General features: G+C 36.6%; 1 protein-coding gene across 19 annotated transcripts in view; it reads left to right on the top strand.

Moving 5' to 3' along the window:
• smoc1 (SPARC related modular calcium binding 1) overlaps positions 1–21,557 on the top strand; it is a 58,309-nt gene continuing 36,752 nt past the window's right edge. For 14 of the 19 annotated variants that reach the window (XM_083544739.1, XM_083544741.1, XM_083544728.1 and 11 more), the window contains exons 1-5: positions 27–367; positions 15,560–15,725; positions 16,559–16,642; positions 20,220–20,332; positions 20,708–20,807. In XM_083544739.1, coding sequence (XP_083400865.1) covers positions 293–367; positions 15,560–15,725; positions 16,559–16,642; positions 20,220–20,332; positions 20,708–20,807 — 538 coding nt within the window. In that variant the 5' untranslated portion in view covers positions 27–292. Of the gene's footprint in view, positions 368–15,559; positions 15,726–16,558; positions 16,643–20,217; positions 20,333–20,707; positions 20,808–21,557 lie in introns of all 19 variants that reach the window. The other 5 variants (XM_083544736.1, XM_083544738.1, XM_083544735.1 and 2 more) reach the window with 2 other exon arrangements.

Raw genomic sequence — 21,557 nt, forward strand, 5'->3', positions numbered from 1 at the left:
TTTTTAAATGAGCGCCAAAAGAGAAAGTGAGCGGATTCAACCTGTAGCTGCCGCAGGAGGAGCGCGCGCGCGTCCCGGAGGATAAAAGCAGGTTGCTATGGCGATCACCGGTCATTGAACGAGCGCGAGCGCCGTGTGAACCCGCACCTTCATACACACCTTAAGAAGACAGACACCGGTGGCCGAGGAGAACAAAAAGTGGACCAGAAGAGGACTTTCTTTTTTGGGTGGGAATTTCTGCTCAGTAACTGTTTGACTCGTCCGTAAGAGTGAGTGTTGGGCTTTCGGAACCATGTTTCCTCCTCACTGGGTTCTTCTGTGTTCTCTGACCCTGTTCGTGCCGCCGCAGAGATCCAACGGTCAGCGGGTGAGTGAGAAAAAGCACGCGCGCTCACGCACGCACGCGCCCGCACACACTTTTGTCTTAACACACTTTTGTCTTAGTCCTGGTGAGGACTCTCGGATATAGTCCTTATTAATTATAACTGTTTAATTAAATGTATGCTGATGATTGATTCATTAATGATAACACCTGAATCAAACCACTTTAATCCCAGTAACCAATTTGTCTGTCTGTCTGTCTGTCTGTCTGTCTGTCTGTCTGTCTATCTATCTATCTATCTATCTATCTATCTATCTATCTATCTATCTGTCTGTCTGTCTGTCTGTCTGTCTGTCTGTCTGTCTGTCTGTCTGTCTGTCTGTCTGTTTAGTTATCTATCTATCTATCTATCTATCTATCTATCTATCTATCTATCTATCTATCTATCTGTCTGTCTGTCTGTCTGTCTGTCTGTCTGTCTGTCTGTCTGTCTGTCTGTCTGTCTGTTTAGTTATCTATCTATCTATCTGTCTGTCTGTCTGTCTGTCTGTCTGTCTGTCTGTCTGTCTGTCTGTCTGTCTGTCTGTTTGTCTGTCTGTCTGTTTGTCTGTCTGTCTGTCACCTTGTTAGTCCTCACCAATCTGTAGAAACACATAAGCTGTCAGCGTCAAAGCACACACACATTTCCACTATAGGATTACTCATCTACAAGTATTTCTACATCCATTGCACCTTAATCATCATTTATTTGCTTTAATTTATCCATCAAATAGTCACGTGCATGCACCTGAACGAGTCACATGACTTTACGACCTGTCTCACATACCTGAAAGCCACGAAATCTGTTTCTTCTCTTTGTACTTTAAACATCTGCCGGTTTGGTGAGAAGAAAATTCAATGCATGGGATGAAGTTTCTCAGTTTTCAAAAGCTCAAAGGATGCACGAAGTACAATGAATGGACATTTGGTGTCACCCTTTGAGTCTGTCGAGATGTTTTATCTCAGGGAGTTTTTCCTCGACGCTGGCTTGCTCATTAGGGATACATTTATAAGTGATAATCTTATAGACAGTGAACGTATACATTCTTATACATATAAGTTCATAACATATATATATACGTTACTTCAGAACCCACCTATCTGTGTAAAGCCGCTTTTGGATATTGTTAAAAGTGCAATGCAAATAAAACTGAACTGAATTAAAGTTCTCTTTTGAGTTTTGAAAAGGTTCCTTCCTCATACCATTTCCTCACCACTGTCGCCACTGTCTCGCTCATTAGGGATGAATTTATAAGGGATAATCGTATAGATATATAAGAAACCTCTTAATTGAGAATTTGTAACCTCGTTATCTTTGTAAAGCTGCTTTGGGATCATGTAAATCGTAACAAGCCCTATACAAATAAAACCGAATTGAATTCAACTGAATATAAAGCCGGTGTTATTTTATATAGTATGAATCATGATTAGGAATGTTCTCATCCCATTTATGAAATCATTTATAATAAAATACTCCGAGCTCTGAGTATCAGACAATACATGATGTTCTTTTGACACTTGTAAAAAATCAAACTATCAAATAGATATACGACGACTGCACATATTCGGACATTTGTTAATCCTATATTTACACGCGCGATCAGAGTTGCATCAAAACTCGTGGTTTGCTCAGCATGACTGAGACAGGATGAAACACAACATTCGGGGTTTTGTGCAAGCACTCAAGTAGGATGTGGTGTCACTGGGATTTTTTTGATAGCAGCCCGAAAAACCTCCAAAAACCGAACCACCATTTCTTTGAAAGAGATCTGACCCCTGACTCTCCACACACCCCAGAGAAAATATAGACAACACTACAATATCCATATGAGATGGTGCACACCGAGACTCGACCTATTCTAGGCATTTATACTTATTACTAAACATGCATAACACTAACACAGGAACAAACCAGGCTGGTTTTATTTATTGATGCTGCACGGTCCAGCTGTGTATAGATGATTCCACATTGTCCATCGGGTTTCCGGTGATACTTCACTGAACCCATTGCCCTTTTGTGGTATATGTCTATTGCTCCCCTTGCACCCCTCTGGGTTGTAAGAAAGAAGCGAACGGTTGCTTTCTTGGCTCTGCAATTTTTTTTTTTTTTTTTACAATTTCAACAAAGGCAACATTGTGGATTTCTTTTTCTCACAGCTGAATCAGTTTGTGTGTGTGTGTGTGTGTGTGTGTGTGGGGGGGGGGGATGTCCTGAATGGTAGCACTATATAGCTGTATTTAAAAGCAATACTTTTCCTTCGTTCAGCTTTTGTTTTCCATTTATTTGTCAGGCCGTCATTTTCACAAGTGAGAAAGTCTGAGTCATGGCGATGAGCTTTATTCTGTCCTTGCTCACTTTCTCTTCGCTCTCTCGCTCTTTTTTTTTTTTTTGTGTACTCCCCTTTTATACTCTGGTCTGAATCAATGATACGACACTGGCCAGACAAAACTCTACAATGTGCCCCAGTTACAGCATTTTTTCCATCTGTGAGAGGAAAGGAAACCTCAAGTACCTGACGGGCCAGCGTTTTAGGCCCAAGAATGATTTGGCAAGATTGTCTTTTTCAGATAATGTCTGTTTAATGAGCCACAGAGACAACAGAGAATGAGTGAATGTGTGCGAAAGAGAGGCAGAAAAAGCCAGAAAAACGTAGGATGAGAGCAAAAGAGAGTTTGGCGGGATGTCAGACTGGGGACTGTCATAAATGTGGCCTGAGGGTGTGTTGACTCATAGACGAATCAGTGACAAAGCAATGCATTGCCATTTTATATATATTCATATATATATATATATATATATATATATATATATATATATATATATATATATATATATATATATATATATATATAAAAAGAAGGTTAATTCATGTGAAAGCATCTGTTCAGCTTAATTGCTGATGAAAACATATGGAACGTCCACATGTTTTAATTTAGCAGTTTTAATCGATATATTTTTCAAGGTTTCGGGGCACCAAAGCATTTTATTCACTTGTGAAATAGTCTGTTCATCTTAGTATTTCTTAAAGCAAAAACAACAGTATTGCATTAGGAGCAATTTCAAGATAATGAATTGCTTCAGTTTCCAGCACGAAAATCTTTTCTTTCTTTTCTTTTCTTTTCTCAATTTAACACTGAAAAAGATATTTCTATTCACACTTGACAGTTACTGGGCTTCCCGAGACAAGATGACTCTTTTAACAGGTGGTGTGCGTGTGTGTGTGTGTGTGTGTGTGTGAGTGTGTGTTCTATAAGAGAAAAAAAAGAAAAAGTCGGCAATACTAAACAAATCCTCCCTCTCGTGCCTGAGAGGTTTTTGAAAAACACCCCGGTGTAATCATTACTGGAGGTCAAAGGGGTTATGATATAAAAAAAAAGCTGGAGTTTTAATAAACGTTTAAAAAAATCCTCTCCTCCCCTTCGTGCCTCATTAGAGCGAACTTATCTGACGGTTGTGAGAACGGAAAGCTTTATGGGGAGTTATGAGCGCCGTGCTGGAAGGTGCATTCAAGCCAATAAACGGATTCTGCATGTCCGGTTGACAGAAAGTCAAATTCCAATCAACTTCCTGGCCACCGGAGGAAATGTACAGCGAGATTTCTGCATGTAATCAGAACTGAGGGCCTTAGTACACGTTTTCATACCACTGTAAAGCTAGATAGAGGTTAAAAAAAATTCTGCTTTTCAACATCTAGTTTGATATCATCCACTCGAAGTGTATAAATGCCAAAGGAAAACCGTTTGTGTTTATTTCTCAATTGGACAAACATGACCCTTGTATCGCTCTCGTGACAGAGTAGAAAAAGAGAAAAGGGTCTGTCATGCCTTTAATAACTCTATCTTTCAGTAATCAGCACACCAAAGAACTCTCACTATATGACATAAATGAAGAGTGAATGATAATTGAACATCTTGTTTCTCTTTTTCAAAAGCGCAACATAGTATGTGTGATTTATTGGATAGCGTAAGGGTTAAATGTCCAATAGCAACATGTGTTCTCTGTTATGCTTTTAGCCCCAAGAGATGTTTCTCAACACTACCTTGGGAAGCACCCAGCTGTAAAATGAATAAAATGCTAATAAAAAAACAAGATCTACAGTATTTGTGTTGGACAAGGTGCATGCATCTGAAAAATCAATCAGAGAAAAGAGAGTACAGTAAAAGGAATACATATATAAGATCTGACGTTTCATCCGTGTTTAAACCTGTATATTTTACAATCCTAATATGAATACTAAAAAATCTAAAAAAAAAATCAGATCTGCTCAAGGGCTGGGATTTGAACTCATTACCTGCCGATCAGAAGTCCATCATCCTCAGCTAGTTGTCATTAATTAGGCCTGGACATTGTGTTCAAAAAATAAGATGAAAATAAAAAAATTACCGAAACAGAAGGCTAAGTAAGATTTTGCAGGTAACTATGCAAGTCAGCGAAGGACAATTACACTGTCAGCCAGACGAGTCAATCGTCAACTACATTTCTGGCATTTCGGAGACGCCTTTATCAAAAGCGACTTACAGTTGTCTCATTCATATTCTAAGCACATAAGGAGTTAAAAGCCTTGCTCAGGGAACCAGCACTGGCAACATGGGCTTCGAACTCACAACCTTTAGATCAGAAGTCCAATATCTTAACCACTACCACTAAATGAACACAGATTGCTAGTTTCTAGTAATCTACTAGATCGCTAGTTTTCTAAATTTATATATACTAAATTTGTTGGGATTAGTTTAATGCCATTGAGACCAATTATGAACCAGAGTGATGGAGCAAAGGTCAAGTAACTGTCAAAGCCACAAATGCTGAAGAACCAAATTGAATGAAACATCTTCTATAATCATTAGGATAGGTCTACAGGGATGCGACCTGGGTGGCTTGTATTTCATTAGAATTTTAAATCACATGAGCCAATGTTTTATTTACAATAGAACGTAGAGAACATAACAAATGTTGAAATTGAGACATTTTACACTTTTATGCACAAAATGAGCTTATTTCAAATTTGATGGCATGGGGCAACAAAGGGAAGAAGAAGAAGAGTTGGTGAAACTCTGCCCATCTTTATTTCTGTGAGACTCTATCTTTCTAACATACTGTACACGATTTATACCCATTTAGCTTACTGACCTATTGTCAATTAGCCAAATTAGTTTAATTGTTTCATTGTAATATCACTTATTTTTTCCAGACTTTGGTCCCCTGTTCCAACTTTATTGAGACGTGTTGCAGCCATCAAATTACAAACTACCTTATTTTTTTTTTCCTTAAAATTGTACATTTCCTCAGTTAAAAATGTATATATTTGATATGTTTTATTGTGAATAAAATAGGGTTTATGAGATTTGCAAATCATTGTATTCTGATTTTTAATGACATTTTATACAGTGTCCCAAACCTTTTGGAATTGGGGGTTTATATCCAAAACTAATATATAAGGCAAGACATGCTGTTTAAGACACAAGGTCCAATTCAAGTAGTACCATTTGTTTGTGCTGATCTCTGTACCAAATATTATACATTCAGTTCACTATGAATATCCAATAGCTTAAAAACAAACCCTATGAAAAGTATTAACAAACCATTTAACACTTATTAGTCGAATTGTCCAAGATTGATGTCGAAAAATTAGGAAAACACAAAATGGTCAAATATTAAGATTTTAGTGGTTATTTTCTGACTAGTGATTTGTTTTTAGGAGCATTGAAACCCTAATTGTTTTCATTTGACCTTGCTTGCATTTGGTGCTTTTTCCAAAGAAGTACAGTGTATGTTAATGGTTCTCAGTATGTTAGTTTAGTTTGTGGAGGGCAGTTGGCCACTTGTACCTTTGGCTTACCTCAGCTTTTTTCAGTTCTGTCCTCGACTTAAAAACCCCATGAAGTCATTTCGCAGAGGGTTTTTAATATAGGCTCTAAAATAAAGCAGTTCATTTAGTTCAATTATCTTACAAATGTCCTGTTTTTCTGAAAATAACTCACACATTCACCAAAAACATTTTTGATCATCAATCACAATCCTATTTTGCTGTGTGACCGGTCCTACACCACACAAGTTGTTTCTTTCCCCTCTTTGTTTGTATGTGTGTGTTTGTGTGTGTGTGTGTGTGTGTGTGGGTGTGTGTGAGTGATTTGCGCTCTCTCTTGTACTTGTATTTGGCCCAAACCGTAACTGTTGGTTCCTGTAACAGCTCTGTGCTTGGATCGAATTCTGTTTCACTTGGACATCAGATACATAGACTTACCAAATAAATAAATGTAAAGTTTAATATAACTTTCCTGGTGACACGATTTTTAAAAGAGAATTTGAAAACACCGTCATGCATGTCAAACTAAATACACCAGAGAAAAAATGACATCCTGGCATGAGGAATGATCCAAAATACCATCAAATACATCTATTATTCCTTATAAGATTATAACGAACCAAATATACATTTAATATTTTACATATTAAATATTTTTGGTTTATTGTTTATTTTTTCCCCTAATTTTGAATGATGATTTATTTTTAGAAAACAACAAATTTAGCTGTTTTTAAACTGAGACAATTGTAAGCTTGTGATTAGTAAAAGCATTTAAAAATATTATCCAAATGAAATAATGTTTTTGTAATAATCTCATAATAAAAAATGAAGAAATATATATTTGCCCACATTCAAGATTTTTAATATATATATATATATATATATATATATATATATATATATATATATATATATATATATATATATATATATATATATATATATATATATAAATTTTTTGTTATTTATTTATTTTTTTCAATTTTTTTACAGTGAAGCTCTGTTCATGAATAAAATTGAGCAAGACCATCTGGGCGTTTGGCTGTACTACAGTGAAATACGATGATATGTTTAAGAATAAACACTGTAGACCAAAGATTCTACTATGATTTCATCTTGGTAGTATAATTGAATTCTGGCCACCGGATTAAAAAGAAAAATAGCTCCACCAGACCAGATTCACAATTGCGATATATGCCCAAATACGTTCTGTTTCAGCATGTCAAACTTTCCATGACAAAACCTCTGAATAATTCATTGTATTTATTTATTTTTTTTGTTTTCAAATCTAACTTAAAAGAACGGTATGGATAGCAGACTTGATCCTCAGGCCTTTGCAAAGCGATTGATGTTTTCCATCAATCTGGTTCACGCTGCTTTAAGTGGCGGTCGCACGTTCGTTTTAAGCACCTATTAAAGATCGCTGAGGTTGGAGGCTGGGTAATAAAATTCAAAAAAGAAAAGAAAAAAAAAGGTGTAAATTACCGATGAGCTCAGATGCCGCGTGTGCAGCATACCTGTGCTAGTGCATCACCAGAAAGCCTTGTAAAGCTACATGACGAACAAATGCAGACAAGTGTGTGCCAAGAGTGCATTCTCAGTGCCTTACAGATCCAGAGTCTGGTCCCTGTACCTTTCCCAGCTCTCTTTTAATTAGCTCAACATCACGACCCACACAGGCAGCAAATGTACAATGTGTGTGTATTAGAGACAGAGAGACCGAGACAGAGAGACACTGAGCATGTCCAGTATTACATTTTACAGCATGCTTTTAACAGTGTCTTTTCTTTGTGTGACATGCTGACACTTACTACCAACAGACAGAAGGCAGACAGCTCAGTTGGGCCGAGTCTTTGAAAGAAAGTGAGAGACTGAAAGATACAGAAAGTGTGTAAGTGTGTGTGTGTGTGTGTGTGTGTGTGTGTGTGTGTGTGTGTGTGTGTGTGTGTGTGTGTGAGAGCGAGCGAGAGAGGATAGAAGGCTGGCTGTGTACTCGACACACAATGAAAGACAGCTGGGATTTGGATCAGGGAGGCTTTCTGACACAGAGAATGTGTTCTGGGTCAGTGGTAAGGCATTTCGCTATGGAGAGATAGCAGTGGGTATCAGACGAGTGATATGGCACACTGTGGGAAACGCCGGCGAGATTGCCAGCCTCCCAGAGCCTTCAATTACAACAGGATAAAGCAACCCTTTTTTTTCCCCTCCCCTGAGAAGTGTATCGCTGGAAAATCTTTTTTTTTTTTTTTTCCCTACATGTTTGTTATTTGCTAAGCCTTATTGCCCTTCATGAAACGTGACAAGATATAGAAGGATGAACCTGATTTCAGCGTATTTATAGGAATTATAAGGAAAAAGAGTGATGGAGTTTATATGAACGAAGCCACGTCTGAGAACGTTCTACAACAGACTCTGAAGCGAGCGTCATCTGCCAACCTGAATCTACATTTTTCATACAAGTCTGAATTCTTTCCTTATCGTTAGTCACTTTTCTTTTTCGGTTCTTTGCGAATAAACATAAAATAAACATAAAAGTAAGGACGTTTGGGTGGGATTTATACCATATGCTTACACTAATATCACACACTACAGTAAATACGCAAGCATGTCCGTTTCCTTGATCTTGAAGCCCCTTATCTCTGCATCTCTTGATCCCCTGACCCCATTTAAGTAAAATTACAAATTCTTAAAAATGATGGGCTTTAAAGGCTTTTTCAGGGTCACTAATTTAGATCGGATATAAGATCAAGCATGTGTTAATTATGAAGATTTCTGCCATGTGTACATGGATTACAAAAGCCTAACCAAAGTCATGTATTATAAAATGTACAATTTATTGTGCCATAAGTAGTCAGAACTAAAAAGCAGCTACATGATCAAGTCTTATGAGTAATGATTTTAGATCATTGTATTGTTTTTTGTCCAAGAAAAGATGAGCAACTTGTAAACTTGATCCTAATATTTATGGACCATAAAAATGGGGTGTTTAATCAGACTTGAGTGTAAGTCCTGCGTATAGAGAATGAGCTCCACGTAAACCTTGGTTCTCTTTTGAGACCGATTCTGTTGCAAAGGCGCTTTTTTTAGTACTAGCTGGTCACCTGCCAATTCTCATGCCCTCTCATACGACAGCTACCAAACGTTAAGGGAGATCGCTAACCCGTACTACCTCCAAGACCGTCATTTTCAGCCACAACCGAGAAATCGTTATCCTCAAAACCCTTTCCTTTGCTGTCTTTGTCTATCAGCACATTCAGAGGCTTTGTGTGTTGCTCAATACTTTCCCATATTCCTTTTCTCTCAGTTGGCCTGAGTCCTTCCTGTATCCTGGGTGGCCTCATCATAGATTATAAAAGTATGACACTGAGTATATGATGTAGGAAGATTATTTATTTAACATATGACAGGAATTATACAGTAAATATACTGTATATAAATAATATTTAATATTAGCGTAGGTTCCAATTATATTATTATTATTTTTGTTTGTTTAATTAATGCATTCTTTTTTTTCTAATCAAACAAGTAAAATGCTAGATAATTGTATCACTTCAAGAAGGCCTCACTCACAAGCTAGTTGGTATCTAGTTGCATATTTAGTTCATATATGTGCAGAAAAGGAGGAATAAACAAAGAAAGAATGCTTAAGCACTCTTAAAGCAAAGCAATAAATCAACAAAAATGATTTTTCTTTTATTTACCTTTTTTATTTTTTGTTTCTGTGTGTAAAAGAAAAAAACAGAGGAATATGACATTTAAATAAATGAACAAGGAACATCATATTGTTAACATTACAGTACACTGTATTCTGTGTAATGACCTGATGTTATACATAGTCCAATTTTTTTACTACCGGTATACTGGCTTTAAAAAAATCTAAACTCACACCTAGCACTGACCATCGCTTTGTTCCTTTTGTCTCCCTCACTTGATGTTTTCTCATCGTTTCGTTTTTGAAGTTCCATTTTGGCTGATAATCATTAGCAAGCCCATCAGAATAATTTTTTATGGTAGTCTTCTACCACTCAGGCCAGAACTTAAAGTTTTTAAATCCAAAACTAATATTGCAAGCATTTCAAGCACATTATCAAAATGTGTAGCCTGCAGTTGAATGTAATTAAGAGGATGGTTTCCCAGAAGGAAATTAGAGCTGAAAAAAACAAAAAGAAAGCTCGCCGTGCTCCTTCTCATCGCTTTCAGGTTGACGATTGAAAAAAAAAAAAGCAACGACTCCCTGCTTCCATCATAAATGTGTGGTTACTACGTAGGTAAATATGCTATAAATATTTTCACTTGCAGCGAAAAGGTTTTATGTTTTGTTGTAATACCGTCCAGAATGTAATCTTATCCAGCAGGAGTAAAATCCATAGTTAATTTTATGGTCGCACAACTCAAACTACATCAGGAGAGCTTGTAAAGTGGAGTCGGAGCGTTTGCAGAAGGAACCCTTTTTTAAATTTCTGGAGAGATTTGTCTTTAAATTCTGTGTTTTCAACTATGGGGTCATAATCAGATTTAATTATGTATTTAGAACATGAAGTACAGTACGGTAGTGTATAACATTTAAATGTGGTATGTTTATTAGTAATTTACTAAACTTATGACTTGTAGACAGATTCAAGCGTATTTATTTAGTTATTATTACTATAACATCCACTCTTCGGAAGGCTTTCCGCTAGATTTGTCATGTCATGTCTGAAAAATGTTTAGGCCTTTTAGTTTCAGTGTGATTGGACTTTTTACAAAGACATACTGTGCATTACGGTGCTATTGACATTGTTTTCGGTGTTTAAGGAAGGTTTAGGTACATATGAACATAGATACAGGTACAACAGCATTATTATCATTGCATGGTGCAGTTACTCAGCAATTCCATTTAGTATCTACCACAAAAGCAAATAGTAGCATTGTGCAAATTATCAACATGTAGTGAATATGTAAATATTGTACGTGTACAGTAAAATAAATAAATAACAAGGCTATGTGCAGTAGCTACTGAGTAAATAACAGTAGCGTTATACAGTCGAATGTCTACAGGCTTTGGGCCATTATAATAAATCCAGAAAAACAAATTATTATTTAATTTACTTGAAAGTTTAGCTTGTTTTTTCTCTGCTTGTAGCCTAAAATAATGGGATTTTACTATGGCTCTGACTTGTGATCAGAAAGTCTGCTAATTTATTTATTTTTGACTCAACGGAGACATTAAAGTCTCAACGATTGACTTAGAACATTAAAAAAGTCAATTTATTAGGCTTTGTGGCATGAAAATGCTGATCACACAAATTGTTATTACTGAATTAATTGTCACGGTTTTCATCATCGTACCACAATCTGATTTTGTTTACATTACTATGTATTGCCATGTGTTTTTGTTTTTTCCTCAAGTCATTGGTTTGTTGCGCCATGGTGTTCCCCTGTTCTATGTTAAATTCCTGAATAGTTTTTGTGTTTATACCCTGTTGTTTCTTTGTCAATATGTGTGTCTATATTGTTCATTTCATTGTTCATTGTTTATTATAGTTCAGATGTTTTTTCCTGGTCGTCCTGACTTCAGTGTGTGTTGGGCTGCATGGTGTTGGCCACTTATATTCTTAACCCTGCTATGGACTTTGGCATTGATTTTTGGATTTGCTTTTTATAAAGCAAACATTGAGTTTATTTGTGTCCTACCTTCACTAACCACATATTACAGTAGCAAAGTGCACCAAATGGACCAAGGTATTGGGACACCTGACTTTCCAGCCTTATGTGGTTCTTCCCCAAACTACCACAAAGTCGGACGCATTCAATTTCCAATTTTAACTAAACTAGGAGACCTAAACCTGTTCCAGCGTGACTTACATGGTTTGGAGTGGAAGATCTTGAGTGGCTTGCTATAGAGCTCTAACCTTAACCCTACTAAGCACTTTTGGGGCTGCACCCCAGGTCTCCCCAACCTACATCAGTACCTGACACTACTACACCCCTTAAGAATGAATGAGTGAGCAAAAATCTTCACAAGCTTGCTTTATAATCTACTGCAGGGGTCACCAACCTTTCTGAAACTGAGAGCTACTTCTTGGGTACCAATTAATGTAAAGGGCTACCAGTTTGATACACACTTCTGAAATAACACATTTGCTCAATTTACCTTTATTCATATATTATTATGATAATTAATGATATTCGTCTATGTGAAGACACTGATCATGTTAATGATTTCTCACAATAATTATCAACAATGATTTAACAAGGTAGGAAACAGATAGATGCAGCTTACTGGTACTTGGCACTATGGTGAGCTATTTTTTAGAAAAACCATGTTGGGGACCCCTGATTTAGTGGAAAATCTTCCCAGAATAGTGTAGGTTATTATAACTGCAAATGGGGATCAAATGTGGAATTGGATTTTTAATAAGCACAAACAAAACATGATCAGGTGTCCACAATATTTTGTCCATAAACTGTATATTTTCCTGTAATGGTCCAACATTTATTTACTCAAATTTGTTTGGATTCTGTTTATCGAAACCTAGGTGTTAGTTTGCTGTCTATTTAATGTTTTCCAAAAAGTAATGAAAATCTGACAAAATCTCTGATTTGAATAACTCCATATGGTAAGTTTTTGCTTTGTGCAAGTGGAAAATTGTATCACGTGAATATCTTCTGATTATTATTTACGTTAAGGGCCTGAATGAACATTTAAAATTTCAGACCGGACACAGTATATTGCTTCAGATTTATTGAACTGTTTCGAACATGCTGCAAATCATAGTTACAGTATATAATCATGGAGCCTTTTGTTATATCATGGTTTACTAATATTCTGTGTATTTGTGAGGTCAATACAAGTTAATGATATTCGGTTGAGTGCAGTGTTTTATATTTCCAATTGTTCAAAGCAGGTACCTTTTACTTTGATGACAGCTTTGCACACTCTTGGCATTCTCGTAGTCAGCCTCATGAGGTAGTTACCTAGAATGGCTTTTCAACCATCTTGAGTTTCCAGAGGTTCACAGAGGTGTTGAGTGCTTGTTGGCCACCTTTTGTTCAGTCCCTGACCCAACTCATCCCAATCCACCTAAAATGGGGAATTGTGGATGCCAGGTCATTTGATTCAGCACTCCATCATTCTCCTTCTAAAACGTATAGCTCCTGCTTAACACAGAGGTGTGTTTAGAGTCATTGTCCTGTTGTTAAACATATCTAAGTGCACGAAATGCAAACCATATGGGATGTCATTTCGCCTCAAAATTCAGTCGTAGCCGTGCTGGTTAAGTGTGCATTCAATTTTGACTAAAACAGTGTTTACCAGCAAAGAGGTAGCTTTTGGTTTTCCTTCCTGTAATTGTGTACAGTAATGATGGACTGTCTTTTCTCTTTTCTTAAGAAAAGTGACTGTTTCTCACCATAATATGGATTTGTACAGTTTAAGTAGCAGTAATAATGCTTTTGACTCGGTACTTTCCTTTGCACAGACAAATGATGGTTATAAAGCACCTTAAAAGGCAAAACACAACTTTCACAATTATTTAATTCACAGTTGTACCTTGTCCAAAAATTTCACAGGTACAACTGTAAATTAAATAATATATAATATAATATTTTATAAGATTCTTTCTAAAAATAAAATAGCATAAATCAAATTAATGCAATACACATTTTATTAAATTGATTAAATTAGATAATCAACGAATTTGCACAAATTAAATAAATGGAAAAATTTAATTAAACAGTTTACATTTGTTGGACCCAATTTGGGTAATAAAGATGTGTGTGTAAGTGTGTGTGTGTGTGTGTGTGTGTGTGTGTTACATTTAATATTTTAGTTCTACTAGTTAAAAGCAGGAGAAATGGGCAAGCGTAAGGAGTTTGACAAGTCCCAAATGGTGACGGCTAGACGACTGGATCAGAGCAACTGCAGCTTGTGTGGGACGTTACCGGTCTGCAGTAGTCAGAATCGATCAAAAGTGGTCCAAGGAAGGAACAGTGGTGATCCGGCAACAGGGTTATAGGCGACCGATGCTCATTGATGCATGTAGGGAGTAAAGGCTGGCTCTGATCCAACAGACGAGCTCCTGTAGCTCAAATTACTGAAGTAGTTTTTTAGATATAAAAAAATGTAATTGGATATTTCTATATTTGCAGATGTTTGCATCCTCCTATGCAATCCTCTTACTGGTGGCTTTTAAACGACCTCAAGAATTATTTTACAACGTGTGATTTTGTCTGAGACGGCAGAATAGGGCTGGAAATCATACAAGGAATAATTCATCATTTAAAGTACGTTATTTCGTAACGACATTGAATTATCCAAACAGTACATTGAAACCAACAGAAGAGGTATGCAGTTACACGAGTGACGAACGTAAACCTAGATCCACCAAAGGCTTAACCAATTTGCTTTTACATTTGGAGGATTAGTGACTAAGTGCACTTCTGCTGAGAAACGGTCAGCTGTTTTTAATCCATTTCTTAGTGTAACCTAACTCTCCTGCTGATCGACCGACCACTGGACAGCAATACAGCACAAATGAATCGGGTGTTAAGCAGAGTACAGTGTGTTTCTAGAGCAATATCTCACTCCTCGCATGACATTAAGTATTTATTCGCCTGGCTTTTTGTGCTGGAGTCGCCGACACCAAATCGTGAAACTGTTTGAATGTTTGAGGGAACTGTGGGGAGATAAATAATGTGTGGTCATTACTGTCAGAACAACAGGCCTAACTGTGTCTAATTTAGCGCAAAGGGAAACGCCATTATCGTTGTCCGCTGCATGATTTGCAGCCTCTATTCTGCGCGGTTATGCTCAGCTGGGGAAAATTTCATGAATGTTAAGACCGTGAATCTGTGAAACACATGACGCTGCAACTGTATTTATCTACACGGCACGAATAGATCCATCTGACTGCTTATTAAATCTTTAGTTTTGTTTGGATAACATTTAGTACATCAGCAGTAATAGCACTTTGAGCAACTTGGATTCAGCTTTTCCAGACACATGATTCATGTAAATAATAGCAGCACAGATGGGATCAGAGTGCTTTTCTTCTTTTAGTGGTGAAACTCTGTTAAATCTTTAAAACTCCTTTTCAAAGGAGTAAAAAAAAGGCTGATGAGAGAACGGCAATAACGGACTTGTCTCTCAGACATTCCATAACATTAAATAATGCTCTATTGTGATAAAAATAGGACGTGTCATTAAGAAATAGTGAGAATATTATTATTTAAATCACTGCAAATTATGTGGAATTAGAGGACCAAAGCATGCTGTCAATATTGGGTTATATCAATGTGCCATTTATTTGGAGATCTAACCAACTGTGCCATACATCGTGCTCTTTTTGTATGTGTGTGTGTGTGTGTGTGTGTGTGTGTGTGTGTGTGTGTGTGTGTGTGTGTGTGTGTGTAGTGGTTGATTGGTGATAGAGACAGTCACTGCCCAATAAGCTGCTCAAAAAGTCAAACCAAACCAGTGTGTGGCTCAGATGGACGGAGTTACGATACGGCCTGTGAGCTACAGAGGGCAAAATGCAAGGATCGTACACTGACGATAGCCAACAGGGGCCGGTGCAAAGGTCAGTAACCACACACAGGTTTATTTTTCACCTTCACTTCTTTGGGCCTGTTTTATTTTAGTGTTGTTGAAGTTTGAAGTTTATTACTGATATAATAATAATAATAATAATAATAATAATAATAATAATAATAATAATAATAATAATAATTATTATTATTATTATTATTATTATATTAATATTAATAATAATAATAATTATTATTATATTAATAATAATAATAATAATAATAATTATTATTATTATTATTATTATTATTATTATTATATTGAATGGTAATAGTAGTAGTATTAGAACTGTTTAGGAACAGTATGATATTATCGTAGTAATTTTCTATTTCACATATTTAAATAGACAGTTAGATTGTCACAAAATTTAGTTATTTAGTTTAGTTTAGTTAAAATGTAGTCCCATGGTGATTTAGTAGTTAGGATGCGGGGCTCTCACCGCTGCGGCCCGGGTTCGATCCCCGATCAGGGAACCAACCCCAGCCATTAGTGTTGCACAAGCCTTAGTGCCAGTCCCAAGCCCGGATAAATGTGGAGGGTTGCGTTAGGAAGGCCATCCAGCGTAAAAACACGTGGCAAATCAAACAAGCGGGTGATCCGTTGTAGCGACCCCTAATTGGAGAAGCCGAAAGAAAGTTTAGTTAAAATGTAGTGAATCATAAACAGCACTTGTATCTAAGAAACCACATACGAATTAGTTCATTGTTTCAAACTATATATACTTTTATCGACTGTTAGACCTGCGTATCACAAATGGGCAAGAACAAATGAAGATCTTCGATTTTAATAAATAATGGGCTCCCATGTTCTTCTCTTCCATTTCAGGTAAGCTATATGGGCGGATTGATCAGCCACCCATGCTTACTGCTCCCACGCTGGCTTCAGAAGGGAAAGAGCTAGAAATCAAAGGTAACACAAAACTGTCGCTCAATACCCAGAAAATGTACTTGTGCAAGGATTGTCATAAAACTGTCACACAAAACCATTTCACAAATAAGTCACTAGAACTAAACTGTATCAGATTTTTGGACTTTACAAGACAAGTGTCCAGCTGTATGAATTAGATTAGAGTGCTGAGTGTTGAGTTTTCACGACATGCCCATTGGTATGCGTTACAATGTTCACAGACCATGTTTACACTCAGGGAAGGCAGGAACATGGCATTTACTCATTGCACTTTATTTCAAAGGGTGTTTCATGGCATTAAGGGTGAAGAATAAACTAGGAGTTACACTGCACGGACAAAAGGTTTACACGGACCATAAGATTTACATCCGCATTTGAGCATCCCATTCCCCATTTAGCCCCCATTTGCTCTTATAAAGCCCCCAAAGTTTAAAAAATTGATGTTATGAGCTTTGTGCTATTTTAGCCACAAGGGCTTTAGTATACTCAGGTACTGAGGTGTTCAGTTGCATTGCGTTTGGTGCTTTACAGCAGGCCACTTGAGATCTTTCACTCCAAACCCATGTACCCCATATCTTTATGTGCGCAGGATATTGATGTAGCTAATAATCTATCATATCATGTTTAGTTGTAGCACAGCACTGTTTAGGACCTCTATATTAACACTAATATGCTTTAACTGAATGTTTTACACCACAGGAAAGGTTCAGGACTGATGGTTTTGCTCTTTTTATGTTTCTAAGTACAGTAATACGACAAGCTTCTTTCATCTTTTTCTATCTCATCATATGGCCACTGATTACGTCTATTATAATTTTTTACTAGATTTTCCTAGAATATAAAGTGTCCACTACACTATATGCAGCCATGCAAAGTATTGAAGAATTCATAAGGATTTCCAACAAGTGGCAAAAAATGTCCTGCTTAAACGACAAGCTTTATTAGTAAGACTGAGACTAGAAACAGGCCATTCTTAGATATGGAATTTCTTCTGTTTGGTCTCTTGGTGGTTTGTGAAATTTTCCCCCTATTTATTTCTATGTTTCAGATTTCATTGTTGTTTACCAGTGTCATTTGATTTTCAGATCCTTGACAGACATGTTGCTCTAAAGTTCATTTTTCTGTCAGCGACTATAAGTCATGCAGGCCCTGAGGTAGCAAAGCAGCCAGGATGAGGTTTCGGTGTTGGTGTACAAAGTTTTGCATTCTCCAAACAAAACACTGTTTGTATTTACCCAAAAGTTTTACTTTTGTGTCGTCTGTCCACAACCGGTTGTTTGAGTAGTGTACCACTTGAGATTTATTTTTTTTAACACACTTGACAAAGGCAGTGAAGATTTATTGAGACAACAATAGTTTCTTTAGTGACTGTCTTTTGAATGCAAATATTATGGTTGCAACACATCCCCTTGTCACGTTATCCTAGTGCATTGTTTTGCAACGCAAGTAGAATGCGTGCACTTCCAGCATTCTTGGATGCATAAGGGTTATAAAACTTTCCAGTCTTACAGATGCAGGAAAGTTGTTATTGATCTGCTCCTATTTTTGAGGAACAGGTAACCAGTATTTTAGAAGTCAGACAAGGCCAAACACACACCTGAATCGACTTAGCCAATTAGAATTGTCTGGCGCCTTAGTCTAACTACTTTCCTCTCATTACGCCAAGGAATCACATGTTCTTTTCATTAATTATTTTTATTGTTCAAACCATTTCTACTATAAAATATTGTATAATGCGCATGCTTTAGGCAACTCCATTACCAACGTGAGTAATATGAAGCGTTTCCAAAGCTTGAGAAAAGAAAGGTCAGACCAACATAAGCTTGAGGAGGCTTTTAACGAAATTCGACAAAATTGTGAAATCTGCTGCAAACAGGTGTTGCCTGTTACATTTCTCAACGTTTTGCCGTTTGCCAGGGTCCGAATTCATTGCCAAGCTGTAAACTATCAATATTGGCATGAAAAAAAAGTCACAGTATGATAAGAGTCTGATTATAAGCGCATGTTTTCTTTAGTCGGCCAGGGTTGCCATATCTGTACAAGTTGGTGTATTAAAAATGTTGGGTTATTGCGTTTTTTGTTTTTTTTGTACATGCACATTAGTTTTGAAGAATAACATTTTATCGGTAGTGCAAAAGCACGTATTCTCTCTGCAAAATGTGCATACCTGGCAACTTTTTGTTTAGAATTTTGTTCATTTAAGCTGGCAAAGGTAAACGTGCAAAATCGCTTGCTGCTAGTTGTCAACACTTTCTCAATATTGTTTTTGCTGCATTTGAATGAGGGAAGAAAGTGCACTTTGTGTTCTGGTTTGTATGTATTATGATAATAAAAGTTTGGCAGACACCCTCGTCCAGAGCAATTTACAATTATTTCATTTATACAACTGAGCAGGTGAGGGTCAAGAGCCCTGCTCAAGAGATCAGCAGAGGCAGTTTGGTGATGCTGAGATTTGAACTCACAACCTCCTGGTCAGAAATCCCTACATAACACACAATTTATTTATTTTTTTCCACACAGATTGATGTAATTATAACTGAAATTAACAGTAAACCCAGATTGACTCGACCTCGCAAGCGATTCAGGCTTGTGTACATTTTATAGCTTTTAACATGCATAACTCTATTTGTCAATATATGCCTACCAATTTTGTAAGCACGTACAAAACCCAAACAGAGACGTGTTTGTTTAACAGGAAAATTACTTGCCATTACAGTGCTTGACTCCAAGCATTCCAGTACTGTGATCCAAGCTTAAAGCATTGTTTATTTGTATAATATGACCCAACACCAACCAGTTTTTTTTTTATAGCTTACTTACTGGCACATATGTTCACACTGGTCTTTCCAATTTAAAACCTTTGACATATTTTTTTTATAAAATATTTGCCATATTTTTATTTTGACTGACCAGATTTGTCATGATAGTCAATTTATTATCCAATCTTGGAGAAGTAAAATACCATTTTACTTCTCCAAGCATGCTAACATGAATGCTGACAGAGTATGGTATGCGGAATTTGCTTTTTGAGGACCACATTCCACATTTAGTCCCAATTTGCTCTTATAATTCCACTCTTCTGGGAAGATGTTCCACTAGATTTTGGAGTGTGCTCAGCCCAGCCCCAAGGGTGTTAGTAAAGTCAGGTACTGATGAAGGTGAGGTTAGTAGGCCTGGGGTGCAGGTAGTGTTCCAATTCATTTCAAAGGTGTTCAGTAAAGGTTGAGATCACAGCTTTGTAGCAGATCTTCTTCTCCAAACCATGCAAACCAGATCTTCATGGAGGTCGTTTTGTGCATCGCGATGCTGGAACAGGTTTGAGTTTCCAAGTTCAAGTGAGCGCAAAATATTATTATACCGCATCCAAAGATGCATCCAAGGACATTTGTGTGCAAGTTGTGAAATTATAAATGAAGATGTTTGAAAGTTGAAAGTATTCCAGTGTTCCAAATAAAGATATCATACTTATAAAAGTATGATATCTTTATATATATATATCTTTATACTAGTTTATACTATAATAGTATATCTTTATACTATTATGTATGAAATCTTAAGTCCATCTGTGTACTTGTTTCAGATTCAGGGCAGTCAAAGTGCCTTGTGGAGAGGAGCCAGGCTCTGGAGCAAGCCAAGATGCCACAGGAGTCCATCTTTATCCCGCAGTGCAACGAAGATGGAACGTTTGCCCAGGTATGTCAGAGCTCTGGATCACCATGCCCTATACATTACATCTGCCACTACTGAAAACAAACGTACAGCTGCTCTGGGACTCACACGGCACCTCGAACCTTAAATGATTTCAAAGGACTCGTTGCGTCTCTGCATTTCTCATCAGTAGCAGAATTTTTGGAAGATGTTTAAAAAAAAGTGTACATTAACTCACTTCAGGGACCTGCTCTACTGACGTGTTCCAGTCATGTCTTCATTTGTCACAGAGAGCTTGCCAAATCCAGACTAGCTGTCCATGAAGAGAAGTTATTGCTAAAGCTTACTCTTCAATCTGTCTGTCTAGTGAACATTTTAAAGATTTACTAGTTTTTAAAATAATTTTTATTTTTTTTTTAGGTTCAGTGTCACACACTTACAGGATACTGCTGGTGTGTAACAGCAGACGGAAAACCAGTCAGTGGGTCCTCGGTGCAAAACAAAACTCCGGTGTGCACAGGTACTCCAGTGGGTGATTGTGTGTGTGTGTGTGTGTGTGTGTGTGTGTGTGTGTGTGTGTGTGTGTGTGTGTGATGGGTGGGTGGAAAAGCAGCTCAATGATCTATGGGTCAAAAATGGGTTCCACAACTACAGTCACAATCCAAAAAAATATCTATAGTCAATACAAACACCAGAGTATTCTATTATATATATATATATATATATATATATATATATATATATATATATATATATATATATATATATATATATATATATATATATATATATATATATATATATATATATATATATATATATATTCTCTGGTATATATATTTAACTCAGGTTAAGGAAAAATAAAGCCTATTCATCCTTCATAATATAAATTCTTATACTTAATATTATTTAATTCTAAAAAAAATATAGTCGGTGATATAAACATAAATTGAGGTTAATGTTTCTATGAAGAATATTTTTATTAAATGCTTCCGAAATGCTTTATTCAACTTTCATCTCGTCAATTTGCCAGTGGTTTATTATTATTGTTTTTTTACGTTTTTGACTGACAGATAATACCTTCAGATACATACATTTGTATTATCTATTTACAATTACAAGTCATATGTTTACATAGACGGTGCAGTAATGAACTCTGTTGCTTTGTGTTAACACATTCGCTCTGAATAAGTGCCAGTTTTAACACGGAATTTTTCTTCTTTCCAGAAGATTTTTGGAGAAGAACAATGAGCTGTTTTGTCTGGTTTTT

Source organism: Silurus aristotelis (genome assembly GCF_946808225.1).
Source record: "Silurus aristotelis genome assembly, chromosome: 6".
Lineage (NCBI taxonomy): Eukaryota > Metazoa > Chordata > Actinopteri > Siluriformes > Siluridae > Silurus > Silurus aristotelis.